Here is a 24,826-nt window from a genome sequence, read left to right as displayed (position 1 = left end):
GACAGCACCTCCAAGCATATGTCTCCAACTGAAAGGAAAAGTCTCCAATTGAAAGGAGAAGAAGCGATTTAAAAAAAACAAAAAGTACAGAAAGAAAGCAGGTATTACAGTCAACAAAAACGTTGTTATACACACGTCAGCAGACTTTGCTTTCCGCCAGCATGCCGTTCTTATTGCCCGGCGTCGCCTGCGAAACGTTTCCCTGGGTGTTTCCAAAATGCCGAGAAAAATAGCTGAAGGTCGGTTGTTTTCGCGTCACGCTAATGTGCGCATGCATGGCAGCGTATGTACATGCATTCCTACAGATGTAGACTTTCGTTCATGCGCATGCGCATGACAAAATCTTACTTTTGTAGGAATGCAAGCGTCCCACGTATGCGTGTACGCCGGCTTATTCACGCGATAAAGTTTATCGCGCTAACACGGCGGCAGCGCTCCTTCAAGGTAGCCAGCTGCATTGTGGGCACTAAAAAAAAATGTTTTGCAGGACTTACTCTTACAGCTGAAAGAAAACATTCTAAGCAAGTACTCAATAGTGGCAGTAGACGTCGAGAGAGCATCAGCCACCAACAACCTCGAAGGCACCAGCTGCAGCACTACATGACCTACGCGTACGCCAGGAACTTTCTGACGAACTGCACGGCAACAGTCGGGATCTGCAACAACCGCAGCGAAAGCTTGCTACTTGCAAACAGAGGCACCCCGCCAAGGGTCGGTCAATCTCACCGCTACTCTTCAACGTAGCTATGATCGATCTAAGCAAACTCCTCGAGACCACACCAGATCTGCGTCACGCGATGTAGGCTAACGACGTCACGCTCTGGGCCAGCGCTACGAACACTGGGGGGCAAGAAAGCAGCTTACGAGAAGCCGTATAGACACCATCGAAAGCTATCTCCGGAACTGCGGACTCCGCAGCGGCCCCGATAAGTCTGAGCACGTCGTCCTGAAAGCAAGAACGAGAGGCCAGCGACTCAGCTACGAAGATCCCCACCCCAGCGTCACCAGCAACTGAACAACAATACCGAATGATGGGGGCGAAATGCGAAAACACCCGTGTGCTTAGATTTAGGTGCACGTTAAAGAACCCCAGGTGGTCAAAATTTCCGGAGTCCTCCACTACGGCGTGCCTCATAATCAGAAAGTGGTTTTGGCACGTAAAACCCCAAATATTATTATTATTAACAATACCGAAGTTCGATACTATACGAATGCTTGGACTCCACATCCACAAGGACGGATCGGGAGCTGCCAGCCTACCGAGGCTACAGCGAACCCTTCAGCAACTCACCCACCTCCTCAAAAGGATCTCAAGCCAAAGAAGCGGGCTCAAGGAGCAAGACACGCTAAGAATAATACAAGCACTGCTCACCAGCAGCATTACATACGGCGCGCCGTATACCTGGCTTTAAAAAACGCTGAAATAAAAAAGATCAACATCATGATAAGGAAGGCAATCAAAGTGGCCCTGAGACTCCCCCCCCTCCCCCCATAACCTCCTCTACACGTCTCCTTAAGATGGCCGTCCACAACACGTGGCGAGAGCTCGTCGAAGCGCACAAGAACAACCAACTGGAACGACTCAAGCTCACGCGCACCGGGAGATCGGTACTCCGACACCTGAACGACAGCGAGACGTACGTCGCAGACACGGACAAGAAAGAGCGAATCCCACCACCGGACGTTCGAAAGTGCCTTTGCATCGCACGTGTCCCGCGCAACATGCATCCCCTGTACCATAAGAACAGACAACAGGCTAGAGCCGACACCATCAAACGAAGGTTCAAGCACGAACCGGATGCCCGATACACCGACGCGGCCAAGTATCCACATCGAAACGCGTACGCTCTCAGCGTCGTAGACTCCCGAGGCTGCGAGTTAGCATAGGCAACCACCAAGGCACGCAACCCGGAAACGGCTTAAGTACCGGCAATTGCTCTCGCCAACACCACATGCACAGACGCAGCGGTTATATTCACTGACTCGCAGGCCACCTGTAGAAACTTCTCAAGGGGCCCTATCTCGGCCGATGCACTCAAGATGCTAAAACGACGAAGCACCCCGCTCCCGTATACACCAGCGTAACGTGGGTACCCGGACTCGAAGGACTAGAAGGTAACGAAGCGGGCCACGCCGCTGCACGCGAGCACGCCAGCCGGGCTCCCCTCACCCCCCGCGCTCTCCGACCCACGGCAGAAGAAGCCGTACCCACCAACTACTCGACCGTATTACAGCACTACAGGCTCGAGCGTCGGGTATACACTGCACCGCACCCAAAACTTGGCAGAGATGACCTTCAGACGCCTACAAAGCAACAAGTACACTCACGGAGCGATAATGCACCTCCTCTAAACGACGCTCCACGACAACCTATGCCCACTCTGAAACGTGCCCGACACCCTGACACACTTGCTCTTGACATGCCCATGGCAGGAAGGCAGCGAAATGCAACCGGAAACGGATGCGAAACGAGCACAACAATCAAACGAAGATCACCTATTCGAAACGTGGGAGCCCAAAGCTCGCCCTCGGCGACCTGGAAGACCAACGACTAGTCGCCAGGGCCGAGAGGGCAGTCGAAGCCAGAGGGTTCTTGGACTAAAGAGCCTTCCCACCGCAACGGATACCGGACCTCGCTGGGGGCACTGTTTCAAACAATAAACGTTTAGTTCTCTCTCTCTCTTTCGGTGCACATATACTTGAAAAATGCACTATATTGCATATATATGGGGTTTTATTGGGCACTTCCTCTCAGTGTTTAATGTTTTACTGGATCGAAAAAAGGTTTTCCCTTCTTTATTTCTTTTTTGACGCTTTCTCGCGCTTGAAGAAATGAGACTCGATCTTCCCAAGTGGCACAATGAAGTGTTCGTGTGGTTCACCGACCATAGCTACTGGTATTCAAGCAACTCTTTGTAACATCAGTTTCTTAGGGAACTCCCTCATTCACGCTTGCGCGAGCGCTTAGAGAACCCCAGATCGAATTGGCACAGCGCTTCACAACAGCGTCCCCCGAATCACGCGTTTGGCTTTGCGACGTAGCACCTTGTCACCTGTTCACCCGTCCACAGTCATCAGGTCTCTCCAACACCCCGGTCCCCTCCTACACACTAGCGGGCGTCATTGAGCTGCGCGGCCCACATCGGCCAGTTGGCTCTCGTCCACTTATCCGAGAAGCACCTTATAAGGTATTAATCATGACCTTCAATAAAATCATTTCTCCCTCTCCCGGCCGTTAGTACAGCTGCAGGACGCGTACATGCATGCACGCGCGCACTTACGCTAGCGAAAAAATCACCGTCTTTTTTTTCTTCTGTTATAGAAATGAAATAGAGATGCAGTGCTTCGACAAAGGGGACGGCTACTCCTCTTCGTATAGCAGAAGCAATATATATATATATATATATATAACATGTGTGTGTGTGCGTGTGTGTGTGTGTGTGTGTGTGTGTGTGTCGACAGAAGCGTCGCGACTATACAGCAAATACGTCTCAGTGCGGCCACGCGTCACGCTGGATGTCACGTATGCCGTATACTTTATTCACTGCATCGCCGGGTGATCGCAGGTTACTGGCTCGTTATACTATACTCGCATTATACTCGTAAGCTAGGCGAAATTTGCTTAGGCATTTCCTGAGACGAATTTTAGTGAAACGTTTACTTAGACATGTCTTCTTGATTGCTCTCAACAGACTCAAACTTGCTTAAACACCGTAAGCGTATTTGACAGGGCAAAAGAAAGCCTGTGCTTTGGAAGGGTCGCGATCGCGAGGTCATGAGTACAGGCGGCAGGAAGGAATTCTCAGTCAGGTGCGCGACATGCTCGGCTCCGACAATGTCTTTTTTAACACCTTTCAACGGAGCTGTCAAGCGCCCTTTCATGCATGCGAAGCACTGTGTCCTATAGTATAATATCGGCACGTCAACCTACTGATATTGTAGCGGATCGACAAGAGCACGGCATCGTTTTCTTTTGTTCTCACCTGGCTTATGCTTTCGCTCCAAACTCTCGCCCTCCACTCGAGTGGCCTTTTCGCAGTCACTCGACACGATGCACTGCGGGCAAGCGACCCCTGGAAGCCCCTGCCTGTTTGTCTCCGACGAACGCTATACACGGTCGCGACCTGTCCGCGCCCTTTCGCGTGGATTTCGGGCCCCGAGTCTGCTCTTTCATGCAGTCGGGAAAAGATTTGCACCCAGCACGTGCTCTACGCGAAAGCATCAACAAGGGCCAAAAACCAGAGCCCGTAGTCACAAAAGGCTATTGTCCGTCGTCGGCGCACAAAGCTGTGAAGGCACTTTTGTCTTTATTGAAGGCGACTGGCCTACACGAACGCCTTTGACTTGCTCAGGCCCTCCGCGTGCGTGAGCAGCTCACCGCGTCTTTCTTCCCCCCTCCCTCCCTCTATCTCACCTTTCTATTCCCTCTTTACCGTCCCTCAGAACAGGGTAGCCAACCAGGCGCATCTCTGGTTGACATCCCTGCCTTCTCTTTTTCTTTCCTCCTCCTCCTCCTATCCGTAAGAACAAATTCCAGCCAATCCTGATTTTCCACATATTACCATAACTAATGTGGATATAGCGAATGGCAAAGAGCACTTATGAAGGAAAAGCTTTGTGAATTCGGCTCCAGAGCCCTCTTTGAAAACAAGGTCTCCTTTGGAGACTTCAGACTGATTTGGGGTTGGTGAGATCTCAGTATTTCTGGCCACTGTCAGCTCGTCTAATTCGACGATTTGGGGCCTTCTGCATGGTGCATGCAAAACAACAAAAAAGGCATCGAAATAAAGTTTGAAACGAGAAAGGCGCACAAAGTTGGCGTAGCGCTACGTCGTCATAATGCTTAATAATGCGTAATTAGTGGGAAAAGGCCGAAATTAAACACAAATGCATGCGCTAGTTCAAACTGCGCGCGTCTAAAACCGTTGCCGCAAGTGCGACTTTACTCAATGGAAAATATAGGACTGTCCAGGACATGGTGCAGTCTAAAAATGTGGGCCGATCTCGAAGGCTGTGCAGTCTAAACAATAAACCACGTGGTACACTAACGCGCTCGAGAAGGCGTCGTCTTTCGCCGATGTCGACCGCTGTTGACTCGCCTCTTTTATCATGCCTTCTAATAAGTTCCGTGCTGGGAGGGCATCTATCTTATGAACAAGAATGAAACCAACGTTCCTATCAATACGAAATAGAAATACTAGACAAAATTACGAACAATAAAGTATTGAGCAGGAACCGTGGGGAGATTATTGTCAATTCAAGCGATAGCTTCCAGGACGGTAAAGCTGCTGAGATACGTTGCCAGTAACGCTTATTCGTTTCCAGAAGAGGGTTGTAGCGCCGAAAAAGACAACACACAGCAAGCGAGACGGGACAGGCGCCTGCGCCTGTCCCGTCTCGCTTGCTATGTGTTGTCTTTTTCGGCGCTACAACCCTCTTCTGGAAACATGCACCAACTAGCCCCCCAACAAGTATTACTCAGCAACGCTTATTAGCTAGCTCTGGTAGTTAACGCTAAGAAACACGTGGGTGCTGCGTGGATGTTGCGCTGTCTCCACGAGGCTCTCTCTCGACATTGCCTTGAACTTCTGTAGATTCAATGGATTTTTTTTTTCTTTGTAAAGAACGAGAAAGCAGCAACCGAATTTCAGCGCCAACTTCTGCAGGTTTCGAATGCGTTATGTTCCACCATTCTCAAGAGAGTCAGTTTGCAATGATTGGTGCGAATTCTCTTCACTTTCACTTATAATTCATCAACGCAGCTGTCGAGGCATAAAAGAATCCACAAGCACGTTCGTAGGTGCAGCAAGATGTATCGCGTTGTGGAATATCACGCATTTAAACGTGTAGTATATATCAAATGAAGTTCAATAGCATTCTTCTGCCCAAGAATAAAGACTCTCCCAGCCCCATACAAAAGCGCATTCATGTAAAACAACACGCACGCACAATTGTAAACACATGCACGCACACACACGCGCATACAAGAAAACACACACACACATGCGGTATATGGAGTTGCGGAGGTCTGAAATGTTTTCACCCGCATTACTCAATTATCTCTTTTTTTCCGACGCGCAGGCGTTAAACGCAAGGGCATCTTCCAGCACGACACAGTATTTGAGTGTGCCCTGCCCGTCAGATCTTCATTCACCACTATTTCACTTTCTCCATCTGGCGTAAAACTCCAAAGAGAGGCAAAACTCCAAAAAACATAAAGCACTTGAAATGCTTTTTTTCTTCTTACGCACGCAGCGTATTTTTCCATATAGAAGTGTCCTAAACAGGCGCTTAACTTTTCTGATTGTTTCTGCTTTTCTTGTTAGACAGAACTACAGAACGCAATGTGAATTATTCTCTCCCCGTGCGAAGGAATTACTCGCGTGATAAGAGCAGCTCGTAGATTTCGTAATTCAGCCAAGCTTTTTTTTTTCGGCTCATCTGCAGTGTTTGTCGGGCTCTTTACGTTCGCTCGCCCTCTTTCCTTTTCTTTTTCGTTTCCTTTCTTTTTTTCCCAGCTTGATTCTTCTGCCAGTAACCGTTTTTCTGAACCCTGCTTTTCTTTGTATGCTCAAGTCAAGACACATACGAGTTGTCTCATGCGCAGCATAATACAAAACGTAACGACAAGAACACAACTGACACTATGTTCACGGGTGATGCATAACAGAGGCGTCAGACAGTCGAAGCGCGATAATCATTTCACCCGCTGAAATGTAAGTATGATGTCATGTTTTTGACAAGTGAATGCTCGCGGAGTGGCGTCAACGACAAAGCTGCACGAAACACAGTCCACTTCGACTAAAATGCGAGAAGGTCCATTTCACAACGTTGACAGCTTAAGCGCTGTTAAGATTACGGATTATTCTCAAAGGTCGAACGAACAAAGCCTACAGTGCATACAGAGAAAATAACTTTGAAGTACGCGCACTCGGGACAGCCGTTTTATAACACAATATATAATACGGTAAATGTCACCCGACGCATCTAACATAATCGTATACATTTCAGAGCGGCAAACTGTCGTAGCTTGCTGCAACTTTACGCTACAGCCTGCTATAGTGTCCAATACGTGGAACTCGAGAATGTTCGTTCGCTGAAGAGAGTATACAAGCACTGCGTATGAGTTTAAGACTTCCTCGCTGTGCTTCAACATCGGAAACAAATCGTGCTCGCCAAAGATAACTCCATCCCGATATATATATCGCTTTAGGTGAATATCTGGGGGTGCACATTTATTGTATTTCCCGGCCGTTTCCCCGATCACCGCTTGGCCCTCTTGCCCTCACGACTCCCTCGAGCTACAATTTCTGAAGTTATCGTCACCAAGCAAGGCTGCATTCCCTTGGGATATAAACCAGCAACAAGGCCTTCATTTCCCTTGTGTTGTCTCTAGTAACATCAGGTGCTTAAGTCCGATTACCCAAGAATGGCTTTGAAGCAGACGGCAATGCTAAATACGTCCTGCAAGAGCAACCTCGCATGTGGGACTTACTTTGCGACTCCAAAGAGTAGCAAGCAAGCAGTTTGCCCTACATTACAGAACTCGTGAGCAGTTAGTACATGAAATAATAGAGGACCACCATCAAGTTCGCGAAAAAGTACATATCATATTTCAGCGGCTGTCAAAACACACCGGCACTGCTGATGTGATGGTGACTTCGTCGACGAGGCTGCCCAGTATATAAACGCTCGTGAGAGAACCCAAACAGTTCCGAATACTCAAAAGGAACCGGTGCTGCAAGAAAAATTTTATTTCCTGTCTGAAACTATGACGCATACTTATTGGTGGTCTTCTCCTGACATCTCCTGACACACCCCGCCTCTGGATCGAGGTGGCGTGTAGCACAAATACTTACTCGTTCCTATAACTGTAATGGGGGGCATGTCTATATGTTGGAATCTTGTCGTAGCATAGACTATTGTGTACCTTTTTGGGGCACTTTTCCTTGTAGTAAGACTTTCAGCACAGACCTCTTCGGACAGCATTAAACGACTCAACTCAAGACCGTTTCTGCAGGCGGAGATGTTTTGGCAATATGGCCTTGCGCGTTTCTAGCATAGAAAGCAACAAGGCGATTACTGCGGTACCTCAAGTCGACAGATCACTACGGCGGTTAAAGACGTGGTGCTCCCCTTCACGTGTGGGCCCGAATAGCTCTCTTTTATCTCCCCTTTCTTTTTCCTCTCTTTTCGTGTCTTGATCCTCTTCCTCCAGTGCAGGGATGCTAATTCAGGCGTGTGCCTGACGGTCTACTTTCCCGCTTTTTCCCGTTTCCTCTCTGTTTGTGCCTCTCAGCTTGCCATGAGAAGCCGCGCTCTCATAAAATAAACAGTATCACCTAAATTACTGTACACGTCGTGAGAGAAACAACAGCATCCGCAAGGTAGCGGGATCCGAGGCGATCCGTGAGGGACCTGACCCGAGCGGGAGGCGGGAATGAACTCGCAAAAGGCACCGAGGCGCACTCAAGCAAATACGCTAGATTACGATACGAAACCATCACCGCACATGGGTCGCGTTACGACAGGGAACTGTTCGACCTAACGCGCTCATGTCAGTCTCAGAACTCATACAGACACGTGTCTGAAACACACGCGTTTAGGCTTGGTTTTCCTTTACTGGGTGACGCATATGCACTGCGGGGCAGTGGCCAAGCTTCGGATAGGATTAGGGAAGAAAAGTTTCGTTCAATTCTTTGTTTCTTCGTGTCCCTTAATTTATCCGAAACCAAGCTCATGTATCATCTCTGTAAAACATACCTCACATGCCAGAAAAATGAATCCTTAGCGCTCTGCGGTCGCAATATACGCTTAGGCACCGCATAGCGCGGTCTCTGTCTCGTATCACTTTTTTTTTTTTTTTTGCCCCCGACTGTTATGTTTTTGTATACTCCAACTATAGTCTTCATAGCACACGACACTATGCAAAACGATGCCCCTTTCTCGCATGAGCGCTTCCTAGGTGAGCTTGGACTTCAATGAAATTGCGAGCGGCGCACAGTGAGGAAAAAGATGTTAAGGAAAGCCACAGTTTTGTGGGCTTTTCATTACCTCCAACGTGGCTAGTCCCCCTCGTCGAAATGAGCCACGGTTTCAGGCCACAAAAAAAAAGAAAAAAAAACCACACACAGCGGTCACTCGGCCTTCTCTGTCTCCTACGCGATGAAATAGTTTTAGCCCCACCAACATCATCATCATCATCATCATCATCAGCCTGGTTACGCCCACTGCAGGGCAAAGGCCTCTCCCATACTTACTACCCCGGTCATGTACTAATTGTGGCCATGTTGTCCCTGCAAACGTCTTAATGTCATCCGCCCACCTAACTTTCTGCCGCCCCCTGCTACGCATCCCTTCCCTTGGAATCCAGTCCGTAACCCTTAGTGACCATCGGTTATCTTCCCTCCTCATTACATGTCCGGCCCATGCCCATTTCTTTTTCTTAATTTCAACTAAGATGTCGTTTACCCGCTTTTGTTGCCTCACCCAATCTGCTCTTTTCTTATCCCTTAACGTCACACCCATCATTCTTCTTTCCATAGCTCGTTGCGTCGTCCGCAATTTCAGCAGAACCCTTTTCGTAAGCCTCCAGGTTTCTGCCCCATATGTGAGTACTGGTAACACACAGCTGTTATACACTTTCCTTTTGAGGGATAGTGGCAACCTGCTGTTCATGATTTGAGAATGCCTGCCAAACGCACCCCAGCCCATTCTTATTCTTCTGGTTATTTCAGTCTCATGATCCGGATCCGTGGTCACTACCTGCCCTAAGTAGATGTATTCCCTTACCACTTCCAGTGCTTCGCTACCTATCGTAAACTTCTGTTCTCTTCCGAGACTGTTAAACAATACTTTAGTTTTCTGCAGATTAATTTTCAGACCCACCCTTCTGCTTTGCCTCTCCAGGTCAGTGAGCATGCATTGCAATTGGTCTCCTGAGTTACTAAGCAAGGCAATATCATCAGCGAATCGCAAGTTGCTAAGGTATTCTCCATCAACTTTTATCCCCAATTCTTCCGTCACCGTTAATGTAAGTTGACCAGAACACCGTCACTGTCATATATGCCTGGTGTTTCAGCGAAAACTTTCAAAAATATTTTTTTTTCGATTGCCTGTGGCAGATAACAGAATTCTAATGCATGAGCTCGTCTACTCGAAGAGGCGGACATTACTTGCACAAAAAGTAGAAATGCATTATCGACTAATTGACAAACATTCATAATTAAGTGCTTAAGTAATCACCTTATGGCACATATTGCAGTTAACTAATTTCAAGACGGCCTATGCCAGAGGGCTACTTGTTTCGAACAAATTTATTGAGATCCCCCGTGCCCCTAGAGCAGACAGAGATCATCAACAGCAATGTCTCTAGAAAAAGCACCGTGTTTTAAAATTAGGACGTTTTGCTTGTCAGTTAAGCATGTTCTAAGTTGGCTGCTGCTTGTTTACTGAGCCTGAAGACATCTCATAGTTAATAAAGTGCTTACGGATCCTAGAAAAGGAGGGTGCTCAATTTCAAGAAAAAAAAATCGTCTGCTTGGAAAACTATCTTTATAGATTTTTCTTGCCCATGCGCGACTTTAACCAGCCAAACATATAGAGCAGAGAACTGTCACTATGTCGGCGACACCAACAGTGGATGTCCTCTCCTCCTTTTAAGATTTTCCTCCCCTTTATCCCTTGCGTAGTGCACGGTGTAGCCAACTGAGCTTACTGCTGGATAACCTACCCCCCTGCCTTTCACCTATCCGTCTCCTCTCTCTCATAATATGCCGAACAGCCTCCAGTACCACGCTTAACTTCTTTTTTCCGACAGCCTGTTCACAGTTGTCTATACGGCGGCGCGAACATATATCGTGAGCCACTGCAGCCTTCAGTGCCCGCGCTCTGACGATATTCGTAATTGGCTGGAGCACCAATTTGAGGAGCGTAAGGTCCCGCCTTCGGCAATGATTAATGAAGCCTTCGTTTCTTCAAACCATGGGAGTTCGCCTTACGTATGCATGACGGCTACGGACGGCGCACGGCTGGAGAAAGTTTTGGTAAGCTGCTCGCTGTAAAATCCAGAATGTAGCAGCGCTCCCCCTCCCCCCCATTCCCGATCACTACTTACGGCACTACGAACACAGAGAAAAGAAGCACCATGTTGTCATAATGACGATGATAACGACTAGGTTGTTTATTTTGAACAGTTAACGTATGACGCTCTTGTGTTCGCGCTGCTGTGCACGTTCCATCAGCCTTCTTCTTACCTGCAATTCGTCGAAAAGCCCGAAAAGTACAAATGAAACAGAGAAATATAGGTGGACCGACAGTATACGTTATTTCGGCAACACGAATTAGTTTAGTACACTAAAAGAAATTACCCATTCGCCGTAAAAGCAATACGTTTACGGAAACAAGTGACTCACTTGTTGGGTTAGTATGCGGTCCTTCCCAGTTCCTTTCTCCTCCGCAGCGCCCCAACCCCCCTTTCCCTTTCTATAGTTCCATTATTATGTAGCTAAACTTCGGTTTGCGTACCGGCCTTCATGTGGTAGCTCGTACTTCTGTCACACAAGCCCTTTCCATCGCAACGTTTCCTACAAAAATTGCTGTATAATTTCTGTATAGATGGGGCTGCGTTCGTTAAGCTACCATAGCGATGGCGGGTAGTACATAGACTCGTCTAGCCTTCGTTCTGCGTTAGAGACACATACACAGACGGCTATTATCAAAGTAAAATATACTATAGACAGTGGTCACAACGAACGGATGCGCTAGAGGCAGCCATAGCACTAAAGTTCGCTTCTTGCGGTCTGAGGAGGCTGTGATTTTGACGTGTGCCGCTTTGGAATTTTTCACGTCGATTCCCGCTTCTATACTCGTCTTTCTCCTTTCCTACCCACTTAAATCCATTTTCCCTTTTCGCCCGTGCAGGGTAGCAAACCGGACTATTTTTAGTTAACATTCCTTTCTTTCCTTCTTTCTTCAATAGTCACTGACGAGCACGAGGACACGTGTTCGATCGCCGCGCCTGTCGTACCCTGATAATGTTGCAGCGCAACAACATCTCTATACACTGCAGTGACCCTAATTTTCACATCAATTAAGTTAATGAATGCGAGCAGCGGTCGTATGTTTGGAGACTCCACGTGACTTTGAGAGTACCAAGTGACGTCAGTCCTAGATGTCAGTCAGCGGCGTGTCGTCATCAGTGCCACCGTCTGCACCGTTGTGACCATCGTGCCGTCGTCGTCGACCGGGAGCCGTTGTCGTGTGTCGCGCCTTCGCTGTCGTCGTCTCGTCGTTTCATGCAGCGCGTGTCTTTGTGTTTGTGTCATTCTTTTAAGGGGTCCTCCCTAAACTAATTAAGGCGTGATTGAAAGAACTAACGGCCAAGATCCACGGTCCTTTGTCTTATATATCTGTTGTTCGCGTGAAATGCAAATATACTTCGAATTAGCAGTATGGTAAAAGAAAAAACACCAAGTGGTCTAAATTAATCTAGAGCACTTAAATATCTCGTATATCCTCAGCGTTAGTTTGGGACGTTAAAGTAAATCAATGAATTAATCAAATAATCGTCATTTATATCGACCTCAATTGCCTTTTTCAAAAGCGATTACATCAAGGCAAAATTGGGTTCGTGCTCAATGGTCACTGAGGCGATTCACTTGATACAACTGTGCACCATGGATCGCCAAAAACCTTCCGAAGCACTAAGCTGTAGCTTCAGAAATGTCCGGTCATACATGTAAAGCACCGAGTAACCGTCGTGCTTTTATAGAATATCTTCATTCATTTTAACGTCATCAGATGTGTTACAAGCCTGATTCTTAGTCACAGTTTGGTATCTTAGTGCTGTGATAACATATTTTGATAACGTTCATGATTACCCCTCGCGGTTGACGACGCGTGTTTATGAGCTTGTACAATTGGCATTGACTCAGAGACGATTGAATGTGCCCAGGTGACAGGGTATTTAAGGAACTAGTTCTGAAAGCGCTGAGCATTTGAAGCCTGCCTTTCATGCAAAGACGAGTCTGTCTATGTCTTTGTATGTTTTGCTTTTCTTATTTACTTCCACTCTCGTATTGCTTGTGAATACAAAAAGCACTCACGGTGAGTACCATGCGAATTTGCAATAAATATGAATATCTTCCTTCTTTCACAACACTTTCAATATATTACATGGAATTATCAATCGACTTGGTCTGCTGTACGGTAACACTGATAACGAGATCAGATGATAACGAAAGGAAAGAAAACTGCGCACCAGGATGTTTGTACATATGTTACGCACAAGTATGAAGTGTATAATGTTCATGCATCTAAACACTCTTGGGAAGGAGGGGGGAGGCGGCACGAAGTCTAAATTGTAGGGCTTCTGAGGAAAGCATTATATATATATATATATATATATATATATATATATATATATATATATATATATATATATATATATATATATATATATATATATATATATATAAGGACAGAGTGGGGGGGGGAGCGCTCGGTGTATGACGCAAGCCTTCGTTATAGCTCTGGTGACTGAAGCTTTTAAAGCATATAGAAAACGAAAGCCTCCCCTTTACGAAGAGTGTCATCAAGTGACAATACAGTGTTAATTACTAAAGTTGGCAACAATAATGAAGAGTCCTAAACTTCGCCCGCGTCATGTTTATAAAGTGCGGTCCGTTCTCAATGGTGGCAATGCCTATATAGACAGACACCTCTATATGCATAAACAGTCCCCCACGTCTCTATGACCTATCGCAGCTGTATCTCACGGCTAAATACTGAGTCAACCGTAACAGATGTACATCCAATGCAGGTCATTCACTATCTGCTCCGATCAATGGAAATCACATGCCAGTGCTGTCCGCTAATCTGGCAGGCACCTAATGTGATGATAGTCACCTTCCACAGCGACGTCTGCGTTGACTGCAGAGCGAATGAAACTGCACTTCGTCTTTTAGGAGTTACGACTAATTCGTAGAACCAACCAAAGAGGGCTGTTTTCGAAGTCTGCGTGCACGTGTCAGCGCCGCGATCGATGACTTAAACGCACACGCTTCGTCTCCACGTTAGCTTAATCACAGATAGTGTGATCTCTGCACATGCAATTAATAAATCTCGACGCTTTTTCTCAAACGGCTGAGTGTGTTCACAGTCACGCTCCCGTCCGCGTTTTCAGATAAGCAGCGCGACAATTGCAAGCGTATACGCGCGCACCTCACAAGGGCTTGGGAGAAGAAGCGCCTACCTCAAGCCGGGCGTCGTGCGGTTTGGGCCTGGCCAGTGACGAGTAGAGGCCGAGCAGGTGGGCGGCGGCCGACGGAGACATGGACTGCGGATCGTCGAGCAGGGAGCCCGCTGCAGCCGCGGCGGCAGCCGCCGCAGCCATGGCCGCGTGTCCCGCGTAGCCCGGAGGCAGACCGGACTCGACCGACTTGAGGAACGGATTGAACGCGAACAGCGAAGACGACGTCGACACGGGCGGAACTGGCGGCGCGGGCCCCAGGTGTTGCCTACAGTTGGGGTCGGCCGCGCCTCCGGCATACGGCGAGCCGCAGCCGCACGGCATCAGGTATGACAGTCCAGCTGCCGAGTAGAACGACGCTGCGGCAGCGGCTACGGCGGCTGACGACGTCGTTGGGACGTACGGCGACGCGTACGAGGGCGGCAGGAACGCCTTGAACGCGGGGGGCGCCGCAGGGTCCGACGTCGGGGTTGTAGACGCCGAAGATGCGGGGGGCGACGACGAGGAGGCGGTCGCCAACAGCGAGGACGGAGAACTCAGCTTGCGGCCACCGGAGCCGATGACGACGTCATCGCACGATGACGGCCGGTTGTTGTTCTCTTCCGTGTGGCAGGACCTCGGAGAGGTGGACCGCGCCTGCGACGGTGACGGTGCTGGCGACGGCTGCTGATGCTGCTGCAGCGAGGCCATGGTGGCCGGATGCTGCGGAAACGGAATGGCGATCCGCGGATGCGGTGAGAAGAGAGAGCGCGGCAGGCCCGCGGCCAGGCCAAGGTAGTCTCCTGGACCCGGGATGTACGGTAGGGCAAAGGGAAAGCGGTGGTGGTGTGCGTCCTTCTTCAGCATGCTCTTAGGCTTCCGGCGCGGCTTGTACTTATAGTCCGGGTGCTCCTTCATGTGCAGTGCCCTGAGTCGCTTGGCCTCCTCGATGAAGGGCCGCTTGTCAGACTCGGACAGGTGCTTCCACTCGGTGCCCAGCCGCTTGGAGATCTCAGAGTTGTGCATCTTGGGGTTCTCCAGCGCGATCTTGCGTCGCTGGGCACGCGACCACACCATGAAGGCGTTCATGGGACGCTTGACGTGCGAGTCGGCGGACGACGAAGAGGACGACGACGAAGAAGGTGCCGACGTGAGCGGCGCTGGACGGAGCGGCGAGGGGCCTCCTCCGACGGAGGTCGGCGGGATAGACGACCGCGCGCCCAGGTCGCCGAGGGGGCCACGGTCCAAAAGGGACAACGGGATGCCGTGCGGTGCGCCCGAATCCCTCGGCGTCGCCGGCGGGGGCAGAGCTCCGTACGGAAAGCGATAGTCGAAGCCCGCGAAAGGGAACGCGGCCGACACGACGGATGCAGGGTAGGACGCAATCTTGACGCCTTTCACGGGGGGCTCCCGCGAAGCGGGATCCGCGCACACACAGGAGCAAATTGCCAACACACACACAACGTTCTCGGAGCAGGAGCGCCCCAGCCTCGTAGTCCTCGGATCGAGGCCGCGGCGAGCGGTGTGGGGGTTGCCTCGACAGGCGGCTTCGCTGCTACGTCAAGCCGAAGGGGCGTTGAACCGCGGTTGAGTCACTGTCGTCATCGTAGCCGGTGGACAGGTGATGCTGACTTTCATGCCAGAGCTGGGCTGGGGTGTCTCTGTCTGCCTCTCAGAAATGTCTTGGCGCGAGCAGTTCTAAGAGGCCTCGGCTTTTGCCTCTCCGTGCACGCGCGCTGCGCAGGTGGGCTCGGCGAGCCGCTGGCGGGAGAACCGCTCACTGAGTCAAGAGCAGACCGGCACGCGACCGGCGTCTGTGCAGCGTCCACGGAGCGGAGGCAGCGGACGACGTGTGCGACTAGTCGACATCGCGGCGTCACTCCAAAGCCAAAGCAGCAGGGTGAGAAAGCAGAAAGGGTGGTGGGGAAGAGGAAGGCACCCCCACGACGCGCGCGACGCTCGTGCCACTACCACAGCCGCTGCCGACGCCGCCGGCTGCTCCTGCAGCCACCGACGAAACAAGCCAGGGATCCCCGCGTACGAGGAGCAATGAAAAGGGCGGGAGAAAAAAAACAATAAAGAAGGAAAGCGGCGCGTCACCGACGGCGGCGAAAACAAACGCGGAATCCGGCGAGATTCGCGCCGCTCTCTCTCCCACCGCGCGCACCGCGCGCGCAGATTGATTCTCTTGGAGCGTCGCTTTGTTATTGGCCTGTTCAGCCGTCGGGAGCCGGTCGCGCCTGACGTCACAGGGTCGGCGGGGCCAATCATGTCGAGTGGCTCAAAGGGCGGGATTGAAGGCGCCGCCACACAATGCCATTGGGTTTTTCAGGAGAGGGAGCAAATATAAGAAGGAGAACCGGCAAGAAAGGAGGAGAAGAAAAAAAAGAAAGCGCGGCGCGCGCTCGGCGCTCGCCGGCACGCGCCGCAGCAGGTCTCGCAAACGATCGACGGCCAGCTCTGGGATGCAGGCGTGCCACTTTACTGGCGCTACCTCGTCGAGGCGTGCTTCGAATGAAACTGTTGCACTGAAAATTTTGTTGGTGTTCTCTCCCATCTAAACGGCACTCAGACAGCTGGCACAGTTGAAGATAAGAAATGCAATGCCTCCGTGAAAGATAGCCTGGCCGGTACAAACCGCAAGAAAAAAAAGGCGGGTACGGCATTTAGAGCTGGAATAATTTTATTTATTAAACTAGCTACACTGGAACCTCTTGTTTGGAAGAACTGCTTCAGGTTGTGCTGCGCCAAGATTGCTCCGTTTTCTGTGACACTCGGCTGGCGCCCAACTTTAGCAGCACCCGCTATAAAGGCATTCTTCACTCTAATCGTCTACAACACCTCCTCCTATACTGTGACCGAAGGGCAGACTCGCAGCGTGTATTTTTTTTTTCTCCGACTCCCTCCCACGTCAGTCTTTCCTACTACAAGGAGCTACCGACACGACGCTACCTTTTCATTCGGCGATATGCTCCGGTGTCAACTTCTGACATGATCACCACAGGGTCATGCATTTTTTGTATCGGGTAGACACAAGTGCTCTAATTTTCCTTGTCTCCTTTCACAAAAGTTTGATTTTTTCCTTTTTCTTTTTTTTACAGCAAGATTATACATCTCAGAGACAAAGCCCCAAAGGAAACGGGCAAATGATTACTGAAAGTTACAAAGCGGAGAGAAAAAGATGCGAATAAATTGAAGCTGAAAGCTACGTATATACAGTCGGCGAGGTACAAAAACGAAATGGGGCATTGAGGTATGATACTCATACAGAGCGTCATTAATGCTACGATGCCTTTTCAACATCATCAAGACATAGGAGAATTCGCAAAACTGGAACGCAGTTTGTCTTCGTCAATAACGCTGCGTGTTGACGATCGATGCACTGGCTTGGAGAGTCACATGCAAATGTGGTCCGTGTCCTATAAAAAAAGATCCGACGTAAGGACAACTATACACGATCGTCATTCAGCCTATATAGAGAAAGAAAGAAAGAGAAAACAATTGTTAGACAATCTGAGTACATTTTCAATGCGTTACAAACTGCGAGGCCGTTGCTATAGCCACTTTGATGCCCGTCAACGGCAGGTGATGATTCGCAACCCCTAAATTTTCGCCGCCACCAGATCGCTAAACAGAAGGCCCGTCCTTCACTCACACAACGTCCACAATAGCCGACGCCGTTGTAACAAGCCACAAACCCGCCCGCCTGTCCTGCGCGGATGGGGAAACCATGCATGCTTTCACGCAATGTTAAATATCTCCCCTCTCTTTCCTTTCTGTCTTGTCGTTCCTTGTTGTGTATACACTCTTTTCTTTTTCCGCGCGAAGGCAAACAAAACCCACCCCGCGAGCTGTGCAAGCTCACAGGCACCACGTATTCCTTCCGCTATTTGACCACGGGAGAGGTGCGGACGGAGTGAGGCCACAATGCGTAGATTGTCAAGCCGCCACCCCTGCGGTGTTTGCCCGCTAACGCCCACGCAGTATCGACTCGGTCATCATTTCGTATTGGCTTTCTTTATCTTCTTTTTTTTCTTGGCGTTTTCTGGTATGTCGTTCTTCTGATTTCTTTTCCGTGGACTTCTCTTCGATAGACAATCGGCGATCTCGAGAGAGGAATGAATGTAACCTCTCCCCATTCTAAATTCTCTGCTCCTCTTTAACCAACGTCCCCCTCCACCTTTTTTTTCCTTCCTGCGCTTTTCTTTCTTTTTCTTTTCTTATTTTTTATTTCTTTTCTGTATTGTAGGCCTTAGTCCTAAACACGCGAACCACTCTTACAGGCCTCCACCTGTCCACGGATAGACAGATGTAATGGCATGCACGTTTTCTAAATTTTAATTTTAGCCTGAAGTGCAACGTTATTAGAAAATATTCGATGTCGATTTGAATGCTTTAACACAAACACGTAAGAGCGAAAACAAACCGAAGGTGTGAAAGGAAGAGATAGAGAAAATTAGAAGGGAAGGCAGGGATGTTAACCATGAAAGCGTCTGGTGGATATATGTCCTGCGTTGGGTAACCACAAATATTTACATGTTTGGTACATCAGGTTTTCACGCACTTCCGTTGAGTGACTGGATCCGTTCAGGAGGAACCGGGAAGATATATATATATATATATATATATATATATATATATATATATATATATGGAGAGAGAGAGAGTATATAGGTGGAGAGAGCGAAAAAGAGACGAGCACAAACCAACCATGTACACTATAGAGTGGAAGGTACGCGTTCTTCAAGTATACCGTGAAGGCCCGTAGAACGCGGCAACCTTAGTAACGCGAGTAAGGCCTTCAGTGCGGTTGTTCTTTGGGAGCACTGACCTAAAGCTTTTAATTCTGATAGTGGGCGATTGTACATTTGATCCAGCACGCTGCACATCACTTGTCGCTGGGTGCTATATCGCGGCCAGACACAGATAACGTGTGCGAGCGTCTCATCGCTGCTGCATGTGTCGCACGTGAGGCTGTTGGCCATTCCATGATGATGAGCGAAACAATCTATACCTAATCTATAGGCGCCTCGCCGGAAGCACCACAGGGGTTTCTTTCTATTTATGTTTTTTTAATGCACGGTTTTCGTCTCTCTCTCTCTCTCTCTCTCTTTCTCTATTTCCTTATGCTCCTTTTTCTTGAAGAAACGTGACGATGAGTGACAGTGTTGCACGGAGTGCTGGAATAATCAGTTCCCACACCTATCAGTTGCCTTAATCCGGCGCTCTGAGTTCACCTACGTTTGGTGACACACCAGCGTTCACAACGGGTACGAAATGCTCAGCTAGAATATTTGCCGCCCAAGTATGTCAGGCGGTTCCCGCCTGATGCAACACAGCCAGCGTTGGTGGTGGTGGTGGTGGTGGTGGAAGCGAAATGGAGAATAGCAAGTGAGATGAACGATAGTTAGTGGAGAGGGAAATACGCGGTAAATGTGTGCACGTGCGTGGACAGCACTCCGGTATTAGAGGCGCTCGTACGAGCCAGCTAGGTGTTCTTGAAAAGCACGGAGCTGCCTTCACTGCCTTCTGGGCCGATGATCAGTGGGGACGGTGCTCCGATACCGTCTTTGCGGACAGTGGGCGATCGTCTACTCACCCTAAACATTAAAGGTTGATTGTCTTTGTACGTCAAATCGACCATAGTGGGGAATGAAAGGTGTCAAAAAACAAAATAAAAGAGTGCTGAATGGCGTCTTTGGTGAAGTATAGCCAGAATGTTAGCGGAATCCTGAATATTTTATTTACGTCGCGTAGAGACAGAGAGATAATTTAATTGAAAGAAGGCAGAGAGCTCGGCCTGAGTTAAGGCGTTCTAGCCTGCTACATTGCACAGGGGGAGGGGAAAGGGGACATAAAGGTGTGATGAGGGATGATGATGACATAGCAAGAGGGATGCGCAAAGGTGAAAGCAAGTTCAACACTCTAATGATAAACATTCACAAATGTCATCCATGAAGCCACTATCAGGTTTCGTATCAAGTCTGTAGTCACCAATTCAAGTGAACTTAAATATAGAGGCGCTAACAGACGCGTAAATATCTGCTGTACATGTAGTGGTTGAGCAAGCGTACTTACAGTATACGTATACTAACCTAATTTCCAATCCAGGTGCTAGGAAAGGAAGATATCTGTGTTCTTTTCTCTTTTTTTACGCGTTACGCAGAGCGCGCTTTGAATTTGTACCAGCTATAGCCCGCAGGCAATTCTTGCTATGTTATACTTCCGAGTTCGTTTACTACACTGGAGAACAGAAATGCTCTGTGGACAGTGCTCCCAACCTCTTAAGCCAGTTCTCCCCAAAATTGGATTTCATAAATTCCCTAGATTTCATTCGTTTTCCTTAGTTTTCTTCACTTTGCCAATGTATTTTTTGCAGAGAGAAACTCGTTTGCTATGCAGATAGACTGCAAAAGTCTAATTTAGATGTACTGACAAGCTCATTTTTCTATAAATTTATTTAACGAAGTCTGTGCGCTCAAGCGTAAGTCACATTGCAGTGCAAATTTTTGCAGTGCAACAGTTCTTATTACCGTCACAAATTTTCCCTAGATAAAAGAAAAAAAACGTTTTCTTAAACAAGACCTGAAATCGCCAGATCTAGGGAAATTTTCCTTGGGTTAGCACCACCGTCTACAGATCGTTTTATTGGTGAGGAGGAACGTAGTACTCGAACCAACGCGCCGCGCCGCTCTCCTCTTCGCACTAGTGTATACACGTGCCGATCGCCGTTTCTCCTGCAGCGGCAGCTTGGAACGGTAGCGGCGTCATTGCAAATTAGCATGATTCTAAATTGTTCTGCTATAATTGCTGCGATGTTAGATGACTCAAGGTCAACGGGCTACCACTGTATACTGCCCCGCCGTGGTGGCGTATAGTGGCCATGGCGTAGCTCTACTAAGTAGCCCAAGGGCGCAGGATCGAATTTCGGCCGCGGCGGCCGCGTTTCGATGGGGTTGAAATGCAGAATCTCCCGCGTACCGTTCATAGGGTGTGTGTTAAAGAACTCCAACTGGTCAAAATTAACCTGGAGCCACCTACCATGACGACGGGCCTCATAATGAGATCGCGGTTTCGTCAAGTAAAACCGCCAGAAGTATTTTAATTTTGCCGCTATTGCTGTATTGCGCTGCAAAAATAGCTTTCGGGAGCGAACGTAAAGTGCATCTTCAGCCGCGGCCACTCCGTAGCCTCCGCCGCTGCGGTTGCAGACAAGAATCGGTCTGGATAGCCAGCATAAACAGAAATGACTTGACATCAGCTTCGTCTCGTGAATGTTCAGAAGATGTTCTTTCTTTCTTTTTTTTTTCCTATGAGCGCTCGGCGACCCGGCATCCATGATCCAACTGGAATATGAACGAGAACTAAGCTGCTAAGGCACGCACAGTCAGTGGCATTCGGCGAACATTAGGGTGTCTTCACCGCATAGCACATCTGCGTGGAGTGAAGCGCTGCTTGTAGTTAATGTGAATGTCATAGTGCCGCACTTTCAGCTGTGAAGGTGCGTCTCTGCTGACAGTCGCGCACGTTCTTTGATGTAAAATGCGGAACCTTCAAACTGTAATATTTTTTATACCCTGTAATGCCGTATTTAAGTGTATTGCTTTTTATTCGAAGAAGCCATTTTGACGCTTCTCCATTCTTACTGTCAACCGATCGCATTTACAAGGTCAAATAAAGGTAGTGTGAACAAACCAAGAGCATAAGCGTCACAGCGTTTTAGGATAGTTATAGGCGGCAGCGTATTTCAACCTTCCGTCAGTTACAATGTGTCGCAAATGACAGCCCACGCGTCAAGTGGCCGCATTCACGAAGAACCAAGGGTAGTGCTGCCTACTTAACTGCCTCTTTCGGCCCAAACATCGAGTACGTTTGTTCGTATTTCTTCCCGCTGGCCGTGCACATTCTATCGACGTATGGTCGCACCTATGTATACCTGATGCTTCAGAAGCCGCGAGACGGTCGTGTGAGTGAAGAAATTAGAATTTCCCTACAGTATCATGTATAGCCCCTATATGAAACCAGGACCAAGTTCGATCTCGAAGCGCAAAGCCACTGGTCCACCAAATCTCTTTTAATACCACTTCTATCTCTTTTAATTGTGCCGCTTCCCTACCACGACGCGCAGCTCCAGTTTCGTGTGAAAAAAAAAAAGTTCGAAGGTGCGTGCGACGCGTTAGGTGAGTTGCGTCAAAAATCTCGGAGTTCAACAGAACTTGCCGAGCGTGGGAAAGTTCTCTTCCGTTTAAGAAGTTTTCAACCTTTTATCGGGGTCTTTCGAAGGGGTCCTTCGAATGTAGCAGGACCGTGCTTTTAATCTGACAAATTTTCGTCCAGTGTGGTTGTCAGAACGCACTCCGACAAATATGCGTACATTAAGATCTCCTGGCGTTATGCTATCAACGCCAGACTGGCCTGAAAACCTGCTACCGCTGCAATAGCGTCATCTTCTCTACCGACGCTGAACTCAGTGGAACAAATATGATGAGAGCGCAGTTATCTACGAGAAAAAGAAATATCGGACTTGCCTTTGTATCGCAAGTCCAACCACTGACCATCAACCACGGGCCAACCATTGACCACCGCCAACCATTGACCACCGCCAACCACAAAGCCAAGCGAAAGAGACAAAGAAGGCTATTCGCTTTCAAAATGCACTAATGTATCTAGAGCGACTCCGGCCGACGTCGGCTCGTATCAGGGTCGAAGAGTTCTGTTTTCCGTAATACGACGGATATCAGCCTTGTCTGTAGCGTAGTGCAGAGCGCTTTTCTTTATGAACTGAAACGAAGGAAATCACGCGGAAGGTGCGCAATCGCCTCTTTGAACCTATAAATTTCCCCCTCCAGGACTTCTACCTCCCTCTATGAGAAAGGAGGGGTAGGCTTGGATTATGCTGGATCACAGCAGGGTCCTTCGCTATATCGCGTTTCTCTCTCTCTCTCTCTCTCTCTCTCTCTCTCTCTCTCTCTCTCTCTCTCTCTCTCTCTCTCTCTCTCTCTCTCTCTCTCTCATATTTGGCAGCATGTTTTGATTGCCCGGAAAAACGTGTCACAATAGAGATAATCCCGTGGAAACAATCACACCAAGAGTGAATGAACGAACTAATGAATGAAAGAATGTATTATTTGCAATGTACGCTCGTTTGCTGGCTTCGGAACTGGGTAGAGGAATCTGAGGAAAATAATTTTGCCGAAATCCGGAAGGTTCAGGAAGTTTTCTTTTTCGGAAAGAGAAAGTTGGCTTCCAGCCGGAGATATAGCTTGAAGCTACAAAGGAAACTCATAGGCGTTCCTCGGAAAGGCAGCTTCGCCGTGGAAGAGTCTTTCAACGCTTTCCTGCCAGTCCCATGGTAGCCTTTGCTAGACAGCTTGTTTAATTTAAGTATTGCTTCCACAAGCTCGATTCCTTAATTTGGAGAATTTATTTATTTGCGAGGGAATGTATGCTTTGCACATGTCATTTCTCTGAGACATGCGTAATTTGGACATGCGTGATTGAACATGTTGCCACACAACATATACATGTTTTGCGTGGCAACTTTATATCCGTGGTAATGCGTGCAGTCGGGCATGCCGAATCTCTATGCATGATTCGTATGTGTGCGGTTTCTGTCCACTGTAAAATGTTAATTTTTTTATTATTCTTTTCCATTCTTGTATGTTTATTCACGACAGCGGGAAGTTAAGACAACCCCAGTAGACAGTATAGGTGTGTTCACTGCCCGCGTACCTCTCGTGCAGAAGCTTAAGCAGAGACAGTTGTTTCAGCACAGGCGACGACAGTTCAGACTTTTTCCCGATTCCTTGTACACTGAGATGGACTGTGGGGCTGATAAGACACCAAGGGGGTATCGATGGTTTAGATGCAGCGGTGAAGCCCGAGAGAAGTTTGTCGTTGTACTTGATGATAGTTTTTGAGAATGATGATTGGTGCTTGTCGGAAGGTAGTGTTGCAAGGTGGTGATAGGGGGCACGTGCAAAATATCTGATGTGCGTTCTCAGCGCTTCCACCGTAATGTGAGTTCGCATTGGATGGTCCCGAGCAATCGCAAGAGTTGCCTCTGTTGACGTTTCACAAACATCCAGTGTTCGTCCAGTGCTGTGGTTGTCCCAGCAAAAGCTATTACCATCATCTTTAGGACTGACCACCCTACAACATCGACATCTGCTGAACTGGCTGCACTTCGCGCTGCACTTTGTTTCGTCAATCGGGAGGCACCTCGACGATGGTCGATCTTCAGTGACTCAAAGGCAGCCCTACAATCTGTACTATCAGCTTTGCGTCGCGGGCCATTCGAACAGCTCGTATTCGATATTAGATGCCTACTCCATACATCACAGGAGAAAGGACACCACGTGACATTTCAGTGGCTGCCAAGTCACTGCGGTGTCACTGGAAACGAAGACGCCGATAATGCCGCTTGGGCAGCTCTTGAAGACGCACAAGAAGAGGCCATACCGCTTTCACGATCCGACGCAGCTAGCAGATTTCGAGTGCTTGCACAGGAGATCACGCTCTCTCTATGGTGCACACCAAACAGCCAGACCAACCAGAGCAACCGTCAATACCACCTGCCCTCTTTGATGCATCTCT

At 48.7% G+C, this 24,826-nt stretch overlaps 2 protein-coding genes across 2 annotated transcripts in view; one reads left to right on the top strand and one right to left on the bottom strand.

Annotated features, from left to right (window-relative positions):
• Positions 1 to 24,826, top strand: part of LOC142572431 (progranulin-like) — a 461,641-nt gene that overhangs the window by 330,613 nt on the left and 106,202 nt on the right. The gene's annotated exons all lie outside the window — the stretch shown is intronic.
• Positions 11,150 to 15,790, bottom strand: LOC142570390 (uncharacterized; the record flags this gene model as incomplete). Its single annotated transcript, XM_075678778.1, has 2 exons — positions 11,150 to 11,255; positions 14,255 to 15,790. Coding segments are annotated over 2 exons (1,596 nt in total), but the record flags the coding sequence as incomplete, so codon positions are not given.

This window comes from Dermacentor variabilis, chromosome 2, assembly GCF_050947875.1.
Source record: "Dermacentor variabilis isolate Ectoservices chromosome 2, ASM5094787v1, whole genome shotgun sequence".
Taxonomy (NCBI): domain Eukaryota; kingdom Metazoa; phylum Arthropoda; class Arachnida; order Ixodida; family Ixodidae; genus Dermacentor; species Dermacentor variabilis.
Note: the sequence above shows the minus strand (reverse complement) of the source record. Positions and strands in the feature narration are given on the sequence as shown.